General features: G+C 42.3%; 1 protein-coding gene across 1 annotated transcript in view; it reads right to left on the reverse strand.

Moving 5' to 3' along the window:
* Positions 1 to 4,460: 4,460 nt before the first annotated feature.
* CTSD (cathepsin D) overlaps positions 4,461 to 15,331 on the reverse strand; it is a 28,903-nt gene continuing 18,032 nt past the window's right edge. Inside the window, exons 4-9 of the mRNA XM_083425218.1 lie at positions 12,891 to 13,009; positions 10,936 to 11,135; positions 9,839 to 9,961; positions 9,375 to 9,519; positions 8,037 to 8,135; positions 4,461 to 7,433 (exon numbers count right to left, since the gene is read on the reverse strand). Coding sequence (XP_083281344.1) covers positions 7,263 to 7,433; positions 8,037 to 8,135; positions 9,375 to 9,519; positions 9,839 to 9,961; positions 10,936 to 11,135; positions 12,891 to 13,009 — 857 coding nt within the window. The 3' untranslated portion in view covers positions 4,461 to 7,262. The remainder of the gene's footprint in view (positions 7,434 to 8,036; positions 8,136 to 9,374; positions 9,520 to 9,838; positions 9,962 to 10,935; positions 11,136 to 12,890; positions 13,010 to 15,331) is intronic.

Here is a 15,331-nt window from a genome sequence, read left to right on the forward strand (position 1 = left end):
ATGGGAGCTGGAGCTCGTTTCTGGTGGAAAGATGGGGGAGGTCAAAGAGTTACGGCTAAACGAGAACAAAAAAGTTGAGGCCTCAGTGGATTTGAGGGTGGCGCACTCTCCGTACCCGCCCAACACGAAGCAAACCCAGCCGAAATCCCAACTGGAGAGAATACTGTATAGGAGAATACATATATTGCTAACAATTACTAGCATGAAAAGTTCATCATATTTTGAACTGAAACTAATAGTCTGGGTTAAATGTAAACAAAAAGCAGGAGTAACTTTTGCTAGCTCCATTCTGGGTTTCTTTAAAAATAAAATAAAACAAAAGCATCACTTTTTATATCCAAACAGTCTGAGGGTAGTGCCAGTCATTCCTGTTTTTTTCTTTTTCTTTTTTAACAGCCTCTGTTTCTGGTACTTTCCTGAATTCTTGCACTTCTTGTCAAGGTTTTGGTCAGATAATGTACTGTCGTCCTTCTATTGGTTTGCTCTTTTCAGACTGGGATTTCTATCCAGAGTAATTCTGTAAAATGTGTTTCCTATAAGAACCCCTTTATTCTCTGAAGTACGCCACTTTCAGTTTGACCTTTCTATATATTTTAACAGATCCATGATAGAGTATTTTGACTGATTTTCACTGTTCCAACAGATTCTTTGTACTCCATTTGCGGATAAGTCTATCGGAGCCACATTGGTTGTGTCAGAGGGCAGCATGCCTCTGAATTGAATACCACTTGCTGGGAATCACAAGTGGGGAGAATATTGTTGCACGCAGATGTAGGTCCTCCTTATGAAGCTCTATAGGCATCTAGTTGGTCATTGTGAGAACAAGAAGCTGAACTAGATGGACCTTTGGCCTGATCCAGCAGGGCTTTTTATGTCCTTATGTAACTTTTGAGATTCGTTTCATTTCAGTATGTTTTCTTACAATAACTGGCCAGACACGGACAGGAAGCCTACAATGGGGACATGGTGGCAACAGCCCTCTCCTGGGGTTATTCATCAGTGATTGGTATTGAGAAATATGCTGCCTCCAGATCTGAAGATAGCATGTAGCTAACAAGCTGCAGGAGTCAGTGGAAGACAGGAGTGCCTGGCATGCTCTAGGCCATGGGGTCACGAAGAGTCGGACATGACTAAGCGACTAAACAACAACAACATGACTATTAGTAATCTTATATTCCGTGAATTTGTCTAACCTCCATTTAAAGCTAAATTGGTAGCCATTCTCACATTTTCTGATAACAGATTCCATTGCTTAATTATGCACTACATCGCATTTTGATTTTAAGTGTGAAATGACCAGCATCTCTTGGAAGAAACTATTGCCCAATGCCTAACAATATTTCCTCCTGGAATCATCATCTCAGCTGCACACCGAGATTCTAAAAGCTCTGACTGGGTAGCCTGTGCACAGAATAAGGAGCATCTCAAAAAATAAAAGAAAAATGCTGCTTTGGAAGCTCTCTCAGTATGCCCTTGTTGCATGGCATACTCATCTGCTTCTAAATAGATAACAATACTTTGCATTTATATAGCATATTTAAAGAGTTCAAAGCACGTCACGTACATCAGTAACCCTTGCAACAGCTCTGTAAGACAGGCCTCAAAGAATAAGTTCTATCGTACCAAGGGAAGGCCATGTCTCTAGTTACCACTTATCTGGGGGTGGGAGGATAGTCAGGAAATATCTTCAGTTCCAATAGGACTTCTTGAGATACTGTATTTCCTCTCAGCTGATAGCCTTGGGCCTGTGATTTGTTCCATTTAATAGGCAGGCTGGGTTTCATTGTAGTCTGTCTCCTTTAAAAAGTGCTTATAATAAATGCCAAGAGGTTCATTTTTTATATATCAATTACCTTTCCCATGGGGTTTGTGGATGGCTTCCATGAAGGATTTGTAGAATTATGTAGCCAAGATAGTACTACCAAGAGAGAGAGAAAGAAAGAAAGATGTGTAGACATATGTATGCTAGTGAGCATATAGTGATATATTTCTGACCATGTAGATCTTGGTTGAAATCCACCTTCGGCTATAGAGACCTTGGGCAAGCCACTGTCTCTCTGTTTAAATCAGCCCAATTCTAACCACATAAAGTTATTGTCTGAGGATACCAGTAACCCCATCAATGTCAACCTTAGTGCCTTTAAGGAAAGGCAGGATAAAATATTGAAAGATGCTGGTTGATATGAAGTATCCAGCTGTCTTCTAAGAAGTCACAGGATGGGATTGCGAGGGCAGCTTCAAAGAACCTTCAGATACGGAGAGGTAAGCAATACAGAACAGCAGCAATCCATCTCTCCTTTCTGCCACCTCCTCAAAATGCTGTACTGTGCATCTGTAGGTGGGTATGCTTGTGCCTGCTGCCTCCATGAAGTATCTCTGTGTTGCCCCACCCCTCCTCTCTAGATAGAGGCTTTTAAACTACACTTCATTTTTATTTCCCATCCCAAAGGAAACTGATAATAAATAAACCAAAGGAGTAGAAGAAACAGAAAGCACTTACGGAACTTTTGCAAGTAAAAATAGTTTCCCAAACAATAAAATGTCTTTACTAGGAGGTGAAACATTCAGTTTGAGGCTGTTGCCATTGCTTTTATCAGAGGTGGGGGAACTGGTGGTCCTCTTGCTTAGCAAGGATAGTGAACTTAAGGCTTGGAGGCCAAATGAGGTCCTCATTCTTGGATCCTCAGGATTCTCCCAAGCCATACCCACTCTCGCTAGGTCACAACCCTCACCAGCAGCCCTGTTTTGTACCCTCGTGTGTTTTTTTGCCTCTCCTTGCCTGGGAGAGGGATGTCCGACTGTGTGCAGAAAGAGGTTTTTGTACAAAAGGTAAAATTAACTCATTGCTATACCCATGTTTGCTTCTGGCCCCGTTCACCACTGGCATGATGTGTCCTCTAGAAGGCTGAAAGAGTTCCTTGCCCGTGCTCTAGACAGTGCCAAAATACAGCTCCCATCAGCCTCGGCAATGAACAAGGATTAACATTTTAGTCCAACATCTGGAGTTCCACACGATACCCATCCTTGTCTTATGTAGAGCAAGTCAATAACCTCAGGTTACTCCACTTCTCACCAAGTTCACCTATTTACTTTTAAGTTCATCATATGGCAAGTAGTAGACCTTTAAGCAACGACAGCATAACTATTCTCTACAGCAATTAAATGCATAGGGTCTGCTCTCTTCTGTATTTTGCAACGCTCCTTGGAATTGCTCTTTCCATACTGAGAATTGCTTGCCTACTTTCTTTTGTGTGCCTATCACATATGCTAATGTTCAGCAAATTTGTCAACAAGGTATTCAAAGTAAGAAAGAAAATAACAATAGAATCCATTTCACTGCACTGATTTGATATAGCATATATGGCAGCAAGCAGTACTCCTGCTGAAGCTGTCAAATGTTTATTTATTTCAGACAGGCACAAAAAGCCATGCATGGCACAGAAGAAATAGGTCATGTGACTGCATTCTGGTAGGGAGACCTGTGTTTTTTAAAGACAAGCATAGCCTCTGTGTAACAATTAAACATTTGTATCTTGCATATATTTAGCAAATGACCGGGTTGTATTCAATTACGTCAGGGTAGACCCACTGAAATCAATGAACTTGAAAGTTTGTCTAGTTCACAGATCTGACTTAAGTCAGATATAGCCTATCATTAGCAAAACTTTGAAGTTGCTTCTGTAGCACAGACATAAGCAACCATTCTGTTTGGGGCCTGTGGTGGCGCTATATGTGTGCGGCTTAATGAAATTTAGATTAAGAACCAAGAGTGTATTTGGAAAGGCAATTGATTTGCTTGCTCCATATGGGAATTAGGCATCGTAAATCAAATTACTCAGAGCAGAAAGCACCTCTGCCCACTCCCCTCCCTCAGTCTTCTCCAGTCAGTGTCTTTTGCTGCTAGCTCTCCCCATCTTAAGAAGCAACTAGGAACATTTTGCAGACCCTAGCACAGCAGCAGCAACCTCAGCTTTCAAGAAGCAATGCACTTCTCAAGGAAGGTGTAGTTTCAATAAACAAAATGTAAAACCAACTGCGATGTCAATCGTGTTCTTTTAAAAGGATATACCAATTCCTAGCAGATGGGCTATGTGGGATGTACAGCCATTGCATAGTGTGTTGCCAGCAGTAGCATTGAGGGCCTGGAAAAGATTAGTTTGTTGCCTAAATAGAATTACAAGAAACCCAACAATTCTATTGAAAAACCTATTGGTAGAGCAGCTCTGGAAACTACAGGGACATTCCATTAAGAGGGGGATGGGGATGCAATCACCCTTGAACTTTTTTCAAAGTAAAGATGCATAGGATTGTGCTGTAAACATAATGATCTGTGCCTTCTTTTCCATTCTGGATTAGCCTTGGTTTCTCAGCCAGTTTGGACATTGCTTGTACTGAATGGATCATCTGGTTCCTTGGAAAATACCACCCAAACCACCCAAATGATGACGCAAGATGGAATGTAGAGGAGACAAAATTTATTTTTTCATTACAATTTTTCTACGACAAATTGAGTGGAGAGATCAGCTACAACTTGCATCTGCCCAACAGGAGAGCCACAAGAGCATCTTACACATTTAGAAAAAGCAAGCAAAAAACAAGGGGGGAGTGGCAAGCAGCTCTAAATGTATTCCAAGCAAGCGGATTCCTCTACTGAACCTTCCGAAGGTCTGCAGAGAACGCTCTCCTCCTGTATAGACTATGCCACATGCCTTTTAAAGGGGTGGTGGTGGTGGTTAGGCTGCTGTTAGCAGTTGCCTCCAAGAGACTGAAACATATACCATTACCGGCCAATCAGCCCACTCAGTGCTAATGAGCGAGATATACTTTTTATATATATAATATATGGCATTCATGATAAAATCTCTTCAAGACAAAAGACTTGTGTTCAATCTTATCCTGATATGAATGACCACCTAAAGAAAATTTAAGACACTTTCTATACAGCTTCTCTTAAGAAGAGCTTTGGGCACTTAAGTTTGAAATGAAAGTTCCTAGAGCATTTGTACTTGATATTACTCAGTGAGAAGCTATTCAGTGACCTTGAATTACTAGTTCAGGGTTGAAGACTGTTAGGAGGAGCTAAGCAAGGATTTTAAAGAAGTGTATTTCAATATACCCATCGTAACTCAGGACATGCTACAACTCCCTTCCCCAACCTGGTAGTTTTAGATGTTTTAGACTGCAACTCCAACCAGCCCCAGTCAACATGGTGGGCACCAGGTTGGGGAAGGATGCTACAGTTTTAATGAGATCTCCAATGTATCTTTCACAAGCTTACAGACACACCATGGTTTTTGAATGGCAGCATCTTGTTAGCAATCCCAAGCAGGTGTAGCCTTTCTCTAGATATCCTGATGCTTATCTGCATTCCAAAGTATTCAACCCAACCAGGAGGGTGGGGGTGGGGGTTGTAGTCTAGGACATGCAGCCTATTCACAAATGTATGTTCAAATTCCTGGTGCCTTTTACTCCCCCGTGTTCACCAGCTTTTCTATTGTGTTGCTCTTCATGAACCAGATTTCATCTAGTTTAAAATAAAGCATCTTCAGCGAAGTGTGCTTGGCTCTGCATCAGAACAGCTCTTTGTTTAATCTAAAAGTTGTGTTCTGTGTTATCCGTGCTGTCTCGCAACCTTAGGGCTGGGCTCCAAAATATCAATGGAACATTTCAGATTTATCTAAAAAGATACTGGAAGACTTCATTTACCAACTAAACAATGACGTTCCAGTTTGTTCAACTAACATCTACCTAGCTTACCTCCACCTTCCTGTCCCAAAGGGCTGCTCCATGCCTTCTGCTTGCCATGCCAAAATAGACGCCAATGCAGAGGCAGCTCTTTTTAGAAAACACTTTCCATAAAAGTCTAGGTAACCAGAATCAATCTGTGCAGAGACCAAGCTTCTCATAGCAGAGTAAGTTTCGTAACAATCGTGGGGAACCTTTTTGGCTCGGCGTGCCAGATCTTCATTTCCCCACAACCCACAGGTCAACTCTTGACAGGTGGATGATCCTGGCCACCTGCCAAAGTTGGCCCATGGGGTTGGAGGGAGAGAGTGACCAAGCAGGATTCAAACCCCTGCCTGTCAGCTGTTGAGCAGGAAGATCAGTCGTGCTTTCTGCAAGGGCAGGTTGAACTTGCCCCACACCCAAGGTTCCCTGTTTTATCAAGAGATCTACAGGATTTTTCTGTACTGAGAAACGAGTGTCAGAGTAGCTGTGACTTGATTTAATAGTGGGGTGTGGGGAGAGGCCATATTTGACAAGTTGATGAATCTCCAAAGCAACCTTGAGCAGGAAAGATCTCACAAAAATCATGGTCACTTTCCTTACACCCGCAAGAGCAGCTGGGAATTATGTAAGGTGTGGGAAACCAAGAGAAAGAACTTGTAACAATGTATCGTGAAACTACAGTACCTGAATGGGGTTGGTCAGACCAAAATCAAAACTGTGGCCGTTTATAAAATATGAGATGGAGAACCCAATCATACCTTATAGAAATACCCATTTCCACAGTTATAACTTCCCAAGGACTCTCTACTCATTGGAGCCCATCTAACCCAAAGTGATGTGGACCTGCTATGTTTCTTTTAAAAATGCAAATCAGGACAATTTTGCTATATTCCCACATCCCCACAATGCAAGAAATACTACGGGGATCATCAGCCCAATGCAAATTCCGTGGTAACTTCCCAACTACCTAGCACTTCCCCCATAAACAACTGTGAAAGATTCTGTTCTCTATGTTGCCTTTATATATATATCAATAAATTAAAAATGGGGGACAGCTAGACAAGTGAATCTAAAAGCATGTATAAAGGGTTCTTTTTTGGAGCGGATAAATAATAGAAATGTAGGATTGGAAGGAACACCAAAGGGTTCATCTAGTCCAATCCCCTGCAACTGTGTTAATTTAAATATGGCATTTATAGTTCTTATGCTTAAAAAGGAATAGCATGTCAAGTAACCAGATGTTTGAAGAGCTCATACAATGCTGGGGCTCCTTAGGTATGTATTTATTATAACTTTTCTATGGCCAGTATCATTCGAGGAAGGACAAGTGTTTGTTCAATGGTCACTCGTAGCTTTTCAGATTATTTTTTTAAAAGATCTCTGCTCCTTCTTATTTAAATTTTAAAGTGTCATATTTTTTTTTCTTTTAACTTTCCTGATTTTGTTCCTAATGCCTACAAGACACAGTAGAAACCTCCAGTGTGTTTGTGGGTGAATTTGGAGAGGGAGCGGGAGGTGGTTGTCAGCTGCATTTATGCGCTGCCGGAACTTTTTGCAAAACCAACGGCGTCATTATCTCGATCAAACACGGTGTAATAAGGGCCGATGAAGACATCACCCAGGATCCAAAGAGGTCCAGCAGGTGGTGGGACATCCAAGCCTGAAAATCCACTCAAGCAAAGAGTTTCTCCTTGAACAGTAACCTACAGGGAGAGAAAAGAAGGTGTGGGTTTTTTAAAAACACGAGAGTGAACGAGCGAGAGCATATTAGTCTTCTCTATAGTTGCACCTTGTTTGCTTCCTTTTGCAGTTTAGTGTTCAGGAACACCTAAAGAGCTACCTGTTGTTGAAGAAGATCATGCATACAATCCCTCTTCAATATATATATATATAAAAGCCCAAACATATCCTTGTAGAAAAGCTGTGGTCAAACAATGTTTTATAGATGTGCATTGACCACTTAAGCAGCATTTATTGTCCCCCACAATATTTATTAGTTTTCAGTCCTCTTCCTGCTCCTCCCCAAAAAGAATTTGCTCACTAATCCTTCACTTAAGTAATTGGTATGCAATGAGAGAACTCAGTCTTAAGGTTTAACTAACTACCATGTAAAAAGACACAAAGGCAGAGTCCATTGTGCTTTTAAGAGTCCTAGCTATTTCCCTGTAGTGCACAGGATCCAGTGCAGATATAACAAATCTATTACTAGATGCTGGATGAACATCAATAAAAGCATCCAGGGGACCCAAAACTGCTGCGTCTAGGATAGGTTCTTAGGATGATCTCATAAATAGTTTTGAACTTACCTTCAAGGCATATTGTTCTGGAGTGAGGGCATAGGATTTCCCTCCCAGGACCAAGTTCACAGTGGGAAGGGAAGACAGCTTATCACACGGAAGCATGTACTGAAAAATAAAAATAAATTGGAAGTATAAGAACCTTGTTGTAGAGCTATGAATTTTGACTCCTGAAGGTGTGTAGACAAGAACTAGCTAGTGACTCCTACACTCCACACTTCTCCCTAAAAGGGACTTGTTTAGGCTATTCGTCTTCTTCCTGGAACAGGGGCACCCCTTGGATTTTTCCTGCTGGCAACAAACATCTTGTCCTCAGCTGCAGTACAGGGGCAGCACTGAGCCACTGCTCATTGCTAGGATTACAGTGAACATTAAGTTCTCTATAAATATCCCACACATTACTACTACTACTACCTCTCACACTTCATTAGAGCCACATTCTGATGCCTTTCCCACAAAAAAAGCCATATATCTGGGCAGTTAAAGAGATGGAAGATCCATATCTTGAGTGGACCTCCCTTGCTATACCTTTTAAGAACTACAGAGACAGGAAATTTCTCATTATATAGCAATTCTCAAAGTGCTGAAGCAGCAGCTGAAGCTGAACGTAGCAGAATTTCTCCTCCTATACTATTGGCTGAGGGAGTTCTCTTAGATCCAGCTTACACAGCACGCAGGCTACAAATAAGCCCTTTGAGTGTAAGGGGTTCAGCCCTCACTTGAGCCACATTTTAAGCATTCTTCCCTCAGCCATTGGTCTGTTTGCATGTAATGACAGGATGTCGTTAGCGCATCTACAGAGGCTGCTGATCACAGGCATGCTAACATTACGCACAAGCGCCAATGCGAAGTGCAACATGTGGGATGTTGACACTGTAAGAAGTCCTGCATGCTGTATAAACCAGACTGGAGTATGGACCTGAAAATCCTCTGAGGTGGAAGGAAGGGTGTATAGAACTTATTATGGCCAATTCTTCCTAAGCAGGTCTGGTTGTGGGGGGAAAGCTGCAGTACTGTAACATAAAGGTTACCCAACATTTGAACCGCTTTGAACTAGTAACCAAGCTGCTTTTGAGGTAGCAATCCAAGCTATTGGCTGTATCTGAACCCAGTTGAGACCAAAACCAATATATAGAAAGCAGTGCTAGAGAACCTGTGGCCCTTCAGATGTTGGACTCCCAAATTTCATCAGCCCCAGCCAGTGTGCTCAATGTGTGGAGTTGAGTAGAGCCGGAGCCTAACATCTGGAGGGTCCCAGGCTAGCCAGCCCTGAGAGAAACAGTAGTCAGGCTGCACATATGGATGTCCCAACATTAGACCCACCACCTCACCCCATTCCCACATTACCTGTCCTTTAATGATTGGCTTAGCTCCAATGGCTTTCTGCAGTTGCTTAATTTCATCTGTTGGGCCTGTAATGAGGGAGGTCCCTGTGTCTACAATAGCTTCACAGCCATCTTTGCACACAGTCAGGCCATTGCCAACGTCAACCCTGGAAGAAGACAACAATTCCCAGATGTTTGTGTTTTTTTTAAAAAAAGAATTAAATTCTACCCACCTTGGTGCAGTTGGGTGTAGCAATATCCTCAGCATTGGGGACTGAACTCCTTCTGTGCTACATGGCACAGCATGGAAGATTTTAGGAAAGTGGGGTCCCCCCCCCCCGGAGTCTTCGCTTACTGCAAGCCCTACATGGTGTTACACAGCTCCCATTGGGGATATAGAACAATGCTTTATTGCAGGCAATCTATATGCTAATAAACTATGGACCCCCTTGTGCACCTGTGAAACAAACGAGAGAAGCAACTCACTTGTCCATGTGGATCTGCCAGTAAGCTTTGCGAGTGACGTTCACCCAGGTGAAGTCCCCAGTATAATATTGTGGGTCCACCCCACCGAAAAGCAATTCACCTCCAGTGGGTGCTTTCGGATCCCTAGAAGAGGCAGCACACAAGTGGAGAAGGGAAATGTTAGAAGGGAGGGAGATCCATAGCTTGAAATGTTAGAACGGAGGGAGATCCATAGCTTCAGAGCAATACACTCAATGAACTGTGGAAATGTAAAGTGGAAAAAACACGTAAGGACAAGGATACAGAAGTGATGCAGGTCAGGGAAAAGGCCCCCAGAATCCAAGGGAAGCAATGCCATCCTTTGTGTACTTGGCATATTTCTTTAAGTCTGGCTTTCTACAGCTCTGCTATCCTAAGCAGTCCTACCAGTGAGAAAGCCCAACCCGAACTCAAGAGATATCTCCCCAAGTAACACGTGCACCAGATCGGGTGGCCATTCTTTATCACGCACACCATGGTGGTCTATCTAAAGAGCTCAATACTGGTCTGTGTATGGTTTCCCATAGGGCTGCACTGCAAGCCTTCAGACCATTCGGAGCCTGCACCTGTGTTGTGCTCATTTGCTGGTTCCCTGAGCCCTTTCACAGTTGTGGGCATACTCGGCTGGGGAAACCCCTGGCCCATACCCAGTAACAATGGAGCATTTCTTATATGATGCTGCAGGACTCTTTATTTATTCATGATCAGGTGATTTGTACAATATAGTAATCAATGTTATGAACTGATTTTTGTGTGCATATATTGTATTGTGTTGTTTTTTTAAAAAGAATAAAGACTTGGGTGTGAGTCACAAGACAGAAATGAGTCAAAGGACATCAGGACATTTCTAAATGACAAACAGGAACTTCTTTCCCTGTCCATCACACCCTGCTCTTCCCTCTTCTTCTAATGGATGCCACACATAATCTTTCCATCTTCTTAAAAGGGCTGTATCTTTACGCAGCAAATGTAGGCACCACCACCACACACATAAAATAATTAAGACGTTTCTTTTGGGGATGGAAAGGCCTTTCCCTTTGGTCCTTGGCACACAAGTTAAAGCAAGGTTACATTCTCACCTGTTTAGATAAAAGGAAAACAGGTTCTTCTCCATTAGCGCCTGTTGCATTGCATTGTCAAAGAAAGGCAGCACTTTATCCACAGAGATCTTAGGGTACGCCAGGCCAAGGATGCCATCAAACTTTGCAGCAATGAAAGTGATGCCAGGCTGCCTGACAGCTTCACCAAACAACTGATTCTGGACAATCAGGTTACCAATCTGGGAGAAAGAGAAAGGAAGGTTGGGAGAACCCAAAACACACACATTTACACCATTATTGGAACAAATATGGTATCATTCTTCTGGTAGTAAGATAAAAACATGCTCAAGTGGTGCCAGGATCTGTCCCTTCTCAAGACATGCCATATAAAGGCACATGGAACAAACAGAGCAATCTTGAAAAACATAAAAGCTGATAAGGAGCATGCAGTTGCCTTCTTAGAAGCCATGCAACTTCCATTTTCATTTCGCTATTGTATTCATTTTGTAATTTTTAAGTGATTAAACTGCTTTTCTAAAGCTCAAGGCTGTGAGCAACAACAAAAGCGAGTGTAACAAAAACCCACAAACACAGAATATAGGAACCAGACACAGAACCAAATGCTTGCTGAAAAGAGGAAGTTTTATCACCTCTCTGAAATCGCAGAGATGTTAAGCTCTGAACTTCCCCCAGGCAGCAATTTTAAAACCTTGGGAGTCACTGTGGCAACAGCTCTGCTTTTTTCTGCTCCTGCCTTTCCTTGCCACAGAGCAACAAACGTGAGCAATGCCAGGTGAATCTGACCAAAGGCGGCACAGGGGTGGGAAGGAGAAAGAAATACCATCCAGGGACTGTTTCTTCGCCACTCAATTTATGAACAGATATGATGAAATTGTGAGACTTGGCAAAGATTTTGTTTGGTATGTCAGAATTGTTCTTTCTAATCTCTTGCTTGTCTTCCTCACTATTAACATTCAGGAGGAATTTTAAAAACATCCCTGCTCACCCAGGCATTTGATGGTTGAAAGATACTGTTCCTAGCAACCTTGAAATTATTAGATGTGAGAACATGTGGCTATTTTAATATGGTTTTAGATGCTTTTCCTTGCTTTATTTTTTAATTGTGCTGTTATATTGCTTTATGGTTTGCCACCCTAATTGCCTTTGGGGGGAAGGGCAGGACAAAAACTTAGTATATGATTATGATTATTCTGATTTTTTCTGCTCTGTTAGCAAACGCTCCTAAGAATAAAAAGGGACAAGACAACTTTGCCCTGTAAAAGTTGCTTCATCAGCCAGTGATTACATGCATATCATAGTTAAGTCTCCCTTGCTCCCCTTTCCTTATAACGAGACACAATGGCTGAAGCTTTTTCAGAAACGAAGTTTCAGTGCTTGGTGCTAAATGCTGCTTAAAATAATTGTATCACCCTAGTCGAGCAACTTCCATCAACTTAACCTGGACAAGTACAGGCTCCCTTAAGGCCACAGCAGCTGTAGTTTACTTGAGGAGGATTACGAACAAACCAAGGCAATTCTTTCCATACACACGTGGCTTTAAAATTGGCCACTAAAGATGGCAGGCTCATAGAAAGGCCTGGCAAAGAGAGCTTCTGGGGCCTTTCATGGCACACCATGAGAAAAGCTGTTTTAATGTGCAGCTACAGGACAAAAAATTTGAAACTAACTTCTCCTACCTTGTCTTCTTTTTAAAAAATAAAAAATTACCACAATGCTGTCATTTACTTTCTGAAGCAGCAAAACAAACCCACAGTGCTCTACATGAAAGCTGATCACTAGCTAGGCAATCTATGTTTTGCGAAAAGCACATCCCATATGCCTCACAAACTTTTGGTACTATCGCCAGGAGTTCCTATCACACTACGATATTTTAGTACTCTCATATGGTGGTAGTGGTGGTAGGCTGTTGTTGTTTTGCTAAAGACTCAAAGCTTTAACAGCTTGAAGAAGTGAATTATTGGTGATGTACTAACCGTTACATGATCTTGGCTGAGAAATCCTGACAGGCTCCCAGTACCATAATGGATGGCAAAGTCTGTACCATTTTTCACATACGAGCTGGACTTGGAAGAATCGTATTTGTGATGCAGCACTGCAGAGGAAAAATAACACGACACACACATATACATAAATCCACACACAGTCTACCAACTTGGAACACTTGACAAATATTTGAGGAGACACCAACCCCGTGTTCCAGATCAAACAGAAACTATAAGCCAATCCATAACTCCTTTCTCACAGCTTTTTAATTAGTGTTAGGAACCAGTTTTGCAGCATTTAATTAAATGGAGGGAAAACAACCAATTTTTTTCATTACGTTCAGTTTTCTTGATTCCTGTATGTAAATACACTCAAGAAACAAGCAAAAGGCAATTGTGCTTTGATGCAGACCTGACCTAAGAGATGCACTTGATGTAGTATTTATTCTGGAAGAAAAAAACCCAGGACAGACATAGACAGTACCCACCCCGTAGTGTCACTTATCAGCCAACAACCCATAATATGGACAATTATAGGTTTCATTTCAAAACAACAAATTTCTAAGCCAGCCAAATTGTTCTGAAGGGCTAGAGTGAAATACTGAATAATAGCAAATAGCAAGGTTACTGCTAACCCTGATTATGTGCAAACTTAGGGACTGATGGACTGGACTCATTTTATAAATGGAGGCCATGGTTACTTAATAATCACAGCTATATCGCCTCCTGAACATCTTAAGTGGAGAAGCAGTGAAGACATCTAGACGGCATATGAACCTAGTCTTCCTCTATAAATTGAACTTTTTATGCCATGCCCACAATAGTATCAGGGATGTTTAGGAAAGCAACTACAGTTAAATTGTAGTCCATCGGGGCTTCCGGAGAAAGGTGGTCTTTACCAAATCTTAGCTAGATCTGGCATGGTTGTAGCACAACTAACTCTGCCTGTTTCAAGTCCCATCTGCTGGAAAGAATACTTTTCCTTTCCTCTTGAGCTAAAGGGACTTCCACAATAGGGTAGAACGACTGCCAACATGCATCTCTTTACCTGAAAGCATTAGCACAAAGTGCTTTCTAAAGCTCTTCGAACACATGGAGAATTAAGTGGAGAGATCCAATTTGGCTGCTAAATTGGATTTGGAAAGTATATTTTGGGATTCAAGTATACCTGGCAGGTTTAATTCTTGAGGATTCCCAAGACATGAAAAACCCGGGTACACGTGCTGAGCTTACACACTTTTCAAGAGGGCTGAAAGTAGTTTGAGGGGCTTCATTTCCTATGAGGCACGCTTCTTCTTTTTTTGTCCTATGCATTTCTAGTCAAACAGGCTTTACAGAATAAAAGCTTGCAAAACCAGTTGGGTGTGCATAACAAGAGTAGAACACCCTCTTTCAAACCACCTTTAATAAAGTCATTATCCGTTTTCCACCTAAAGCAAGGGTGGCTAACAAGCAGCCCTGCAACTACTGCTGGAATAAAACTCCCACCAGCCCTCCCCAGCATGGCCAGTGGTCAGGGATGCTTTAAAACTCCCATCAGTTTCAGCCAGCGGAGTTGCTGCGCACAGGTACGTTCAGAAGATGTGGTCCCCGTGATCTCTACCAATGTGCACAAGGGTCTCATCAGAAGCAGAAACAGCTGCATTTAATTCAATAGTCAGGGGAGACTCTTTAAATTAGTTAAGAGATGGAGTATATTTTATTTTAGCCATGTTCAAATATATAAAAGGATGTCACATAGAGGAGGGAGAAAGGTTGTTTTCTGCTGCTCCAGAGAAGCGGACACGGAGCAATGGATCCAAACTACAAGAAAGAAGATTCCACCTAAACATTAGGAAGAACTTCCTGACAGTAAGAGCTGTTCGACAGTGGAATTTGCTGCCAAGGAGTGTGGTGGAGTCTCCTTCTTTGGAGGTCTTTAAGCAGAGGCTTGACAACCATATGTCAGGAGTGCTCTGATGGTGTTTCCTGCTTGGCAGGGGGTTGGACTCGATGGCCCTTGTGGTCTCTTCCAACTCTATGATTCTATGATTCTATGATTATCATCACTTTAGGCGCTCAGAGGTAAAAAAGGTGGAATGATCAGCCACCAACTCTGTTTAAGTCAGCCTTTCTCAACCTGTGGGCCCCCAGATGTTGTTGAACTACAACTCCCATCACCCCTAGCTAGAAAGACCAGAGCTCAGGGATGATGGGAGTTGTAGTCCAACAACATCTGGGGACCACAGGTTGAGAACCGCTGGTTTAAGTGCTCTGACAGATCCTCTGGGAAAGAGTGTGCAACACAGTTGACAGCATAAGTTGTAAATCAGTGCTGGCTCTCCAGATGCTGCTGGACTATGAGCCCCATTGTCCCTGACCACAGGGTCCAAGTTGGCTGGGGCCAACGGGAGCTGGAGCCCAGGAGCAGGTTATCCACTCCTGTTCTAAAT

Source organism: Podarcis tiliguerta (assembly GCF_965153285.1).
Source record: "Podarcis tiliguerta genome assembly, chromosome: 1".
In the NCBI taxonomy this organism is placed as follows: Eukaryota; Metazoa; Chordata; class Lepidosauria; order Squamata; family Lacertidae; genus Podarcis; species Podarcis tiliguerta.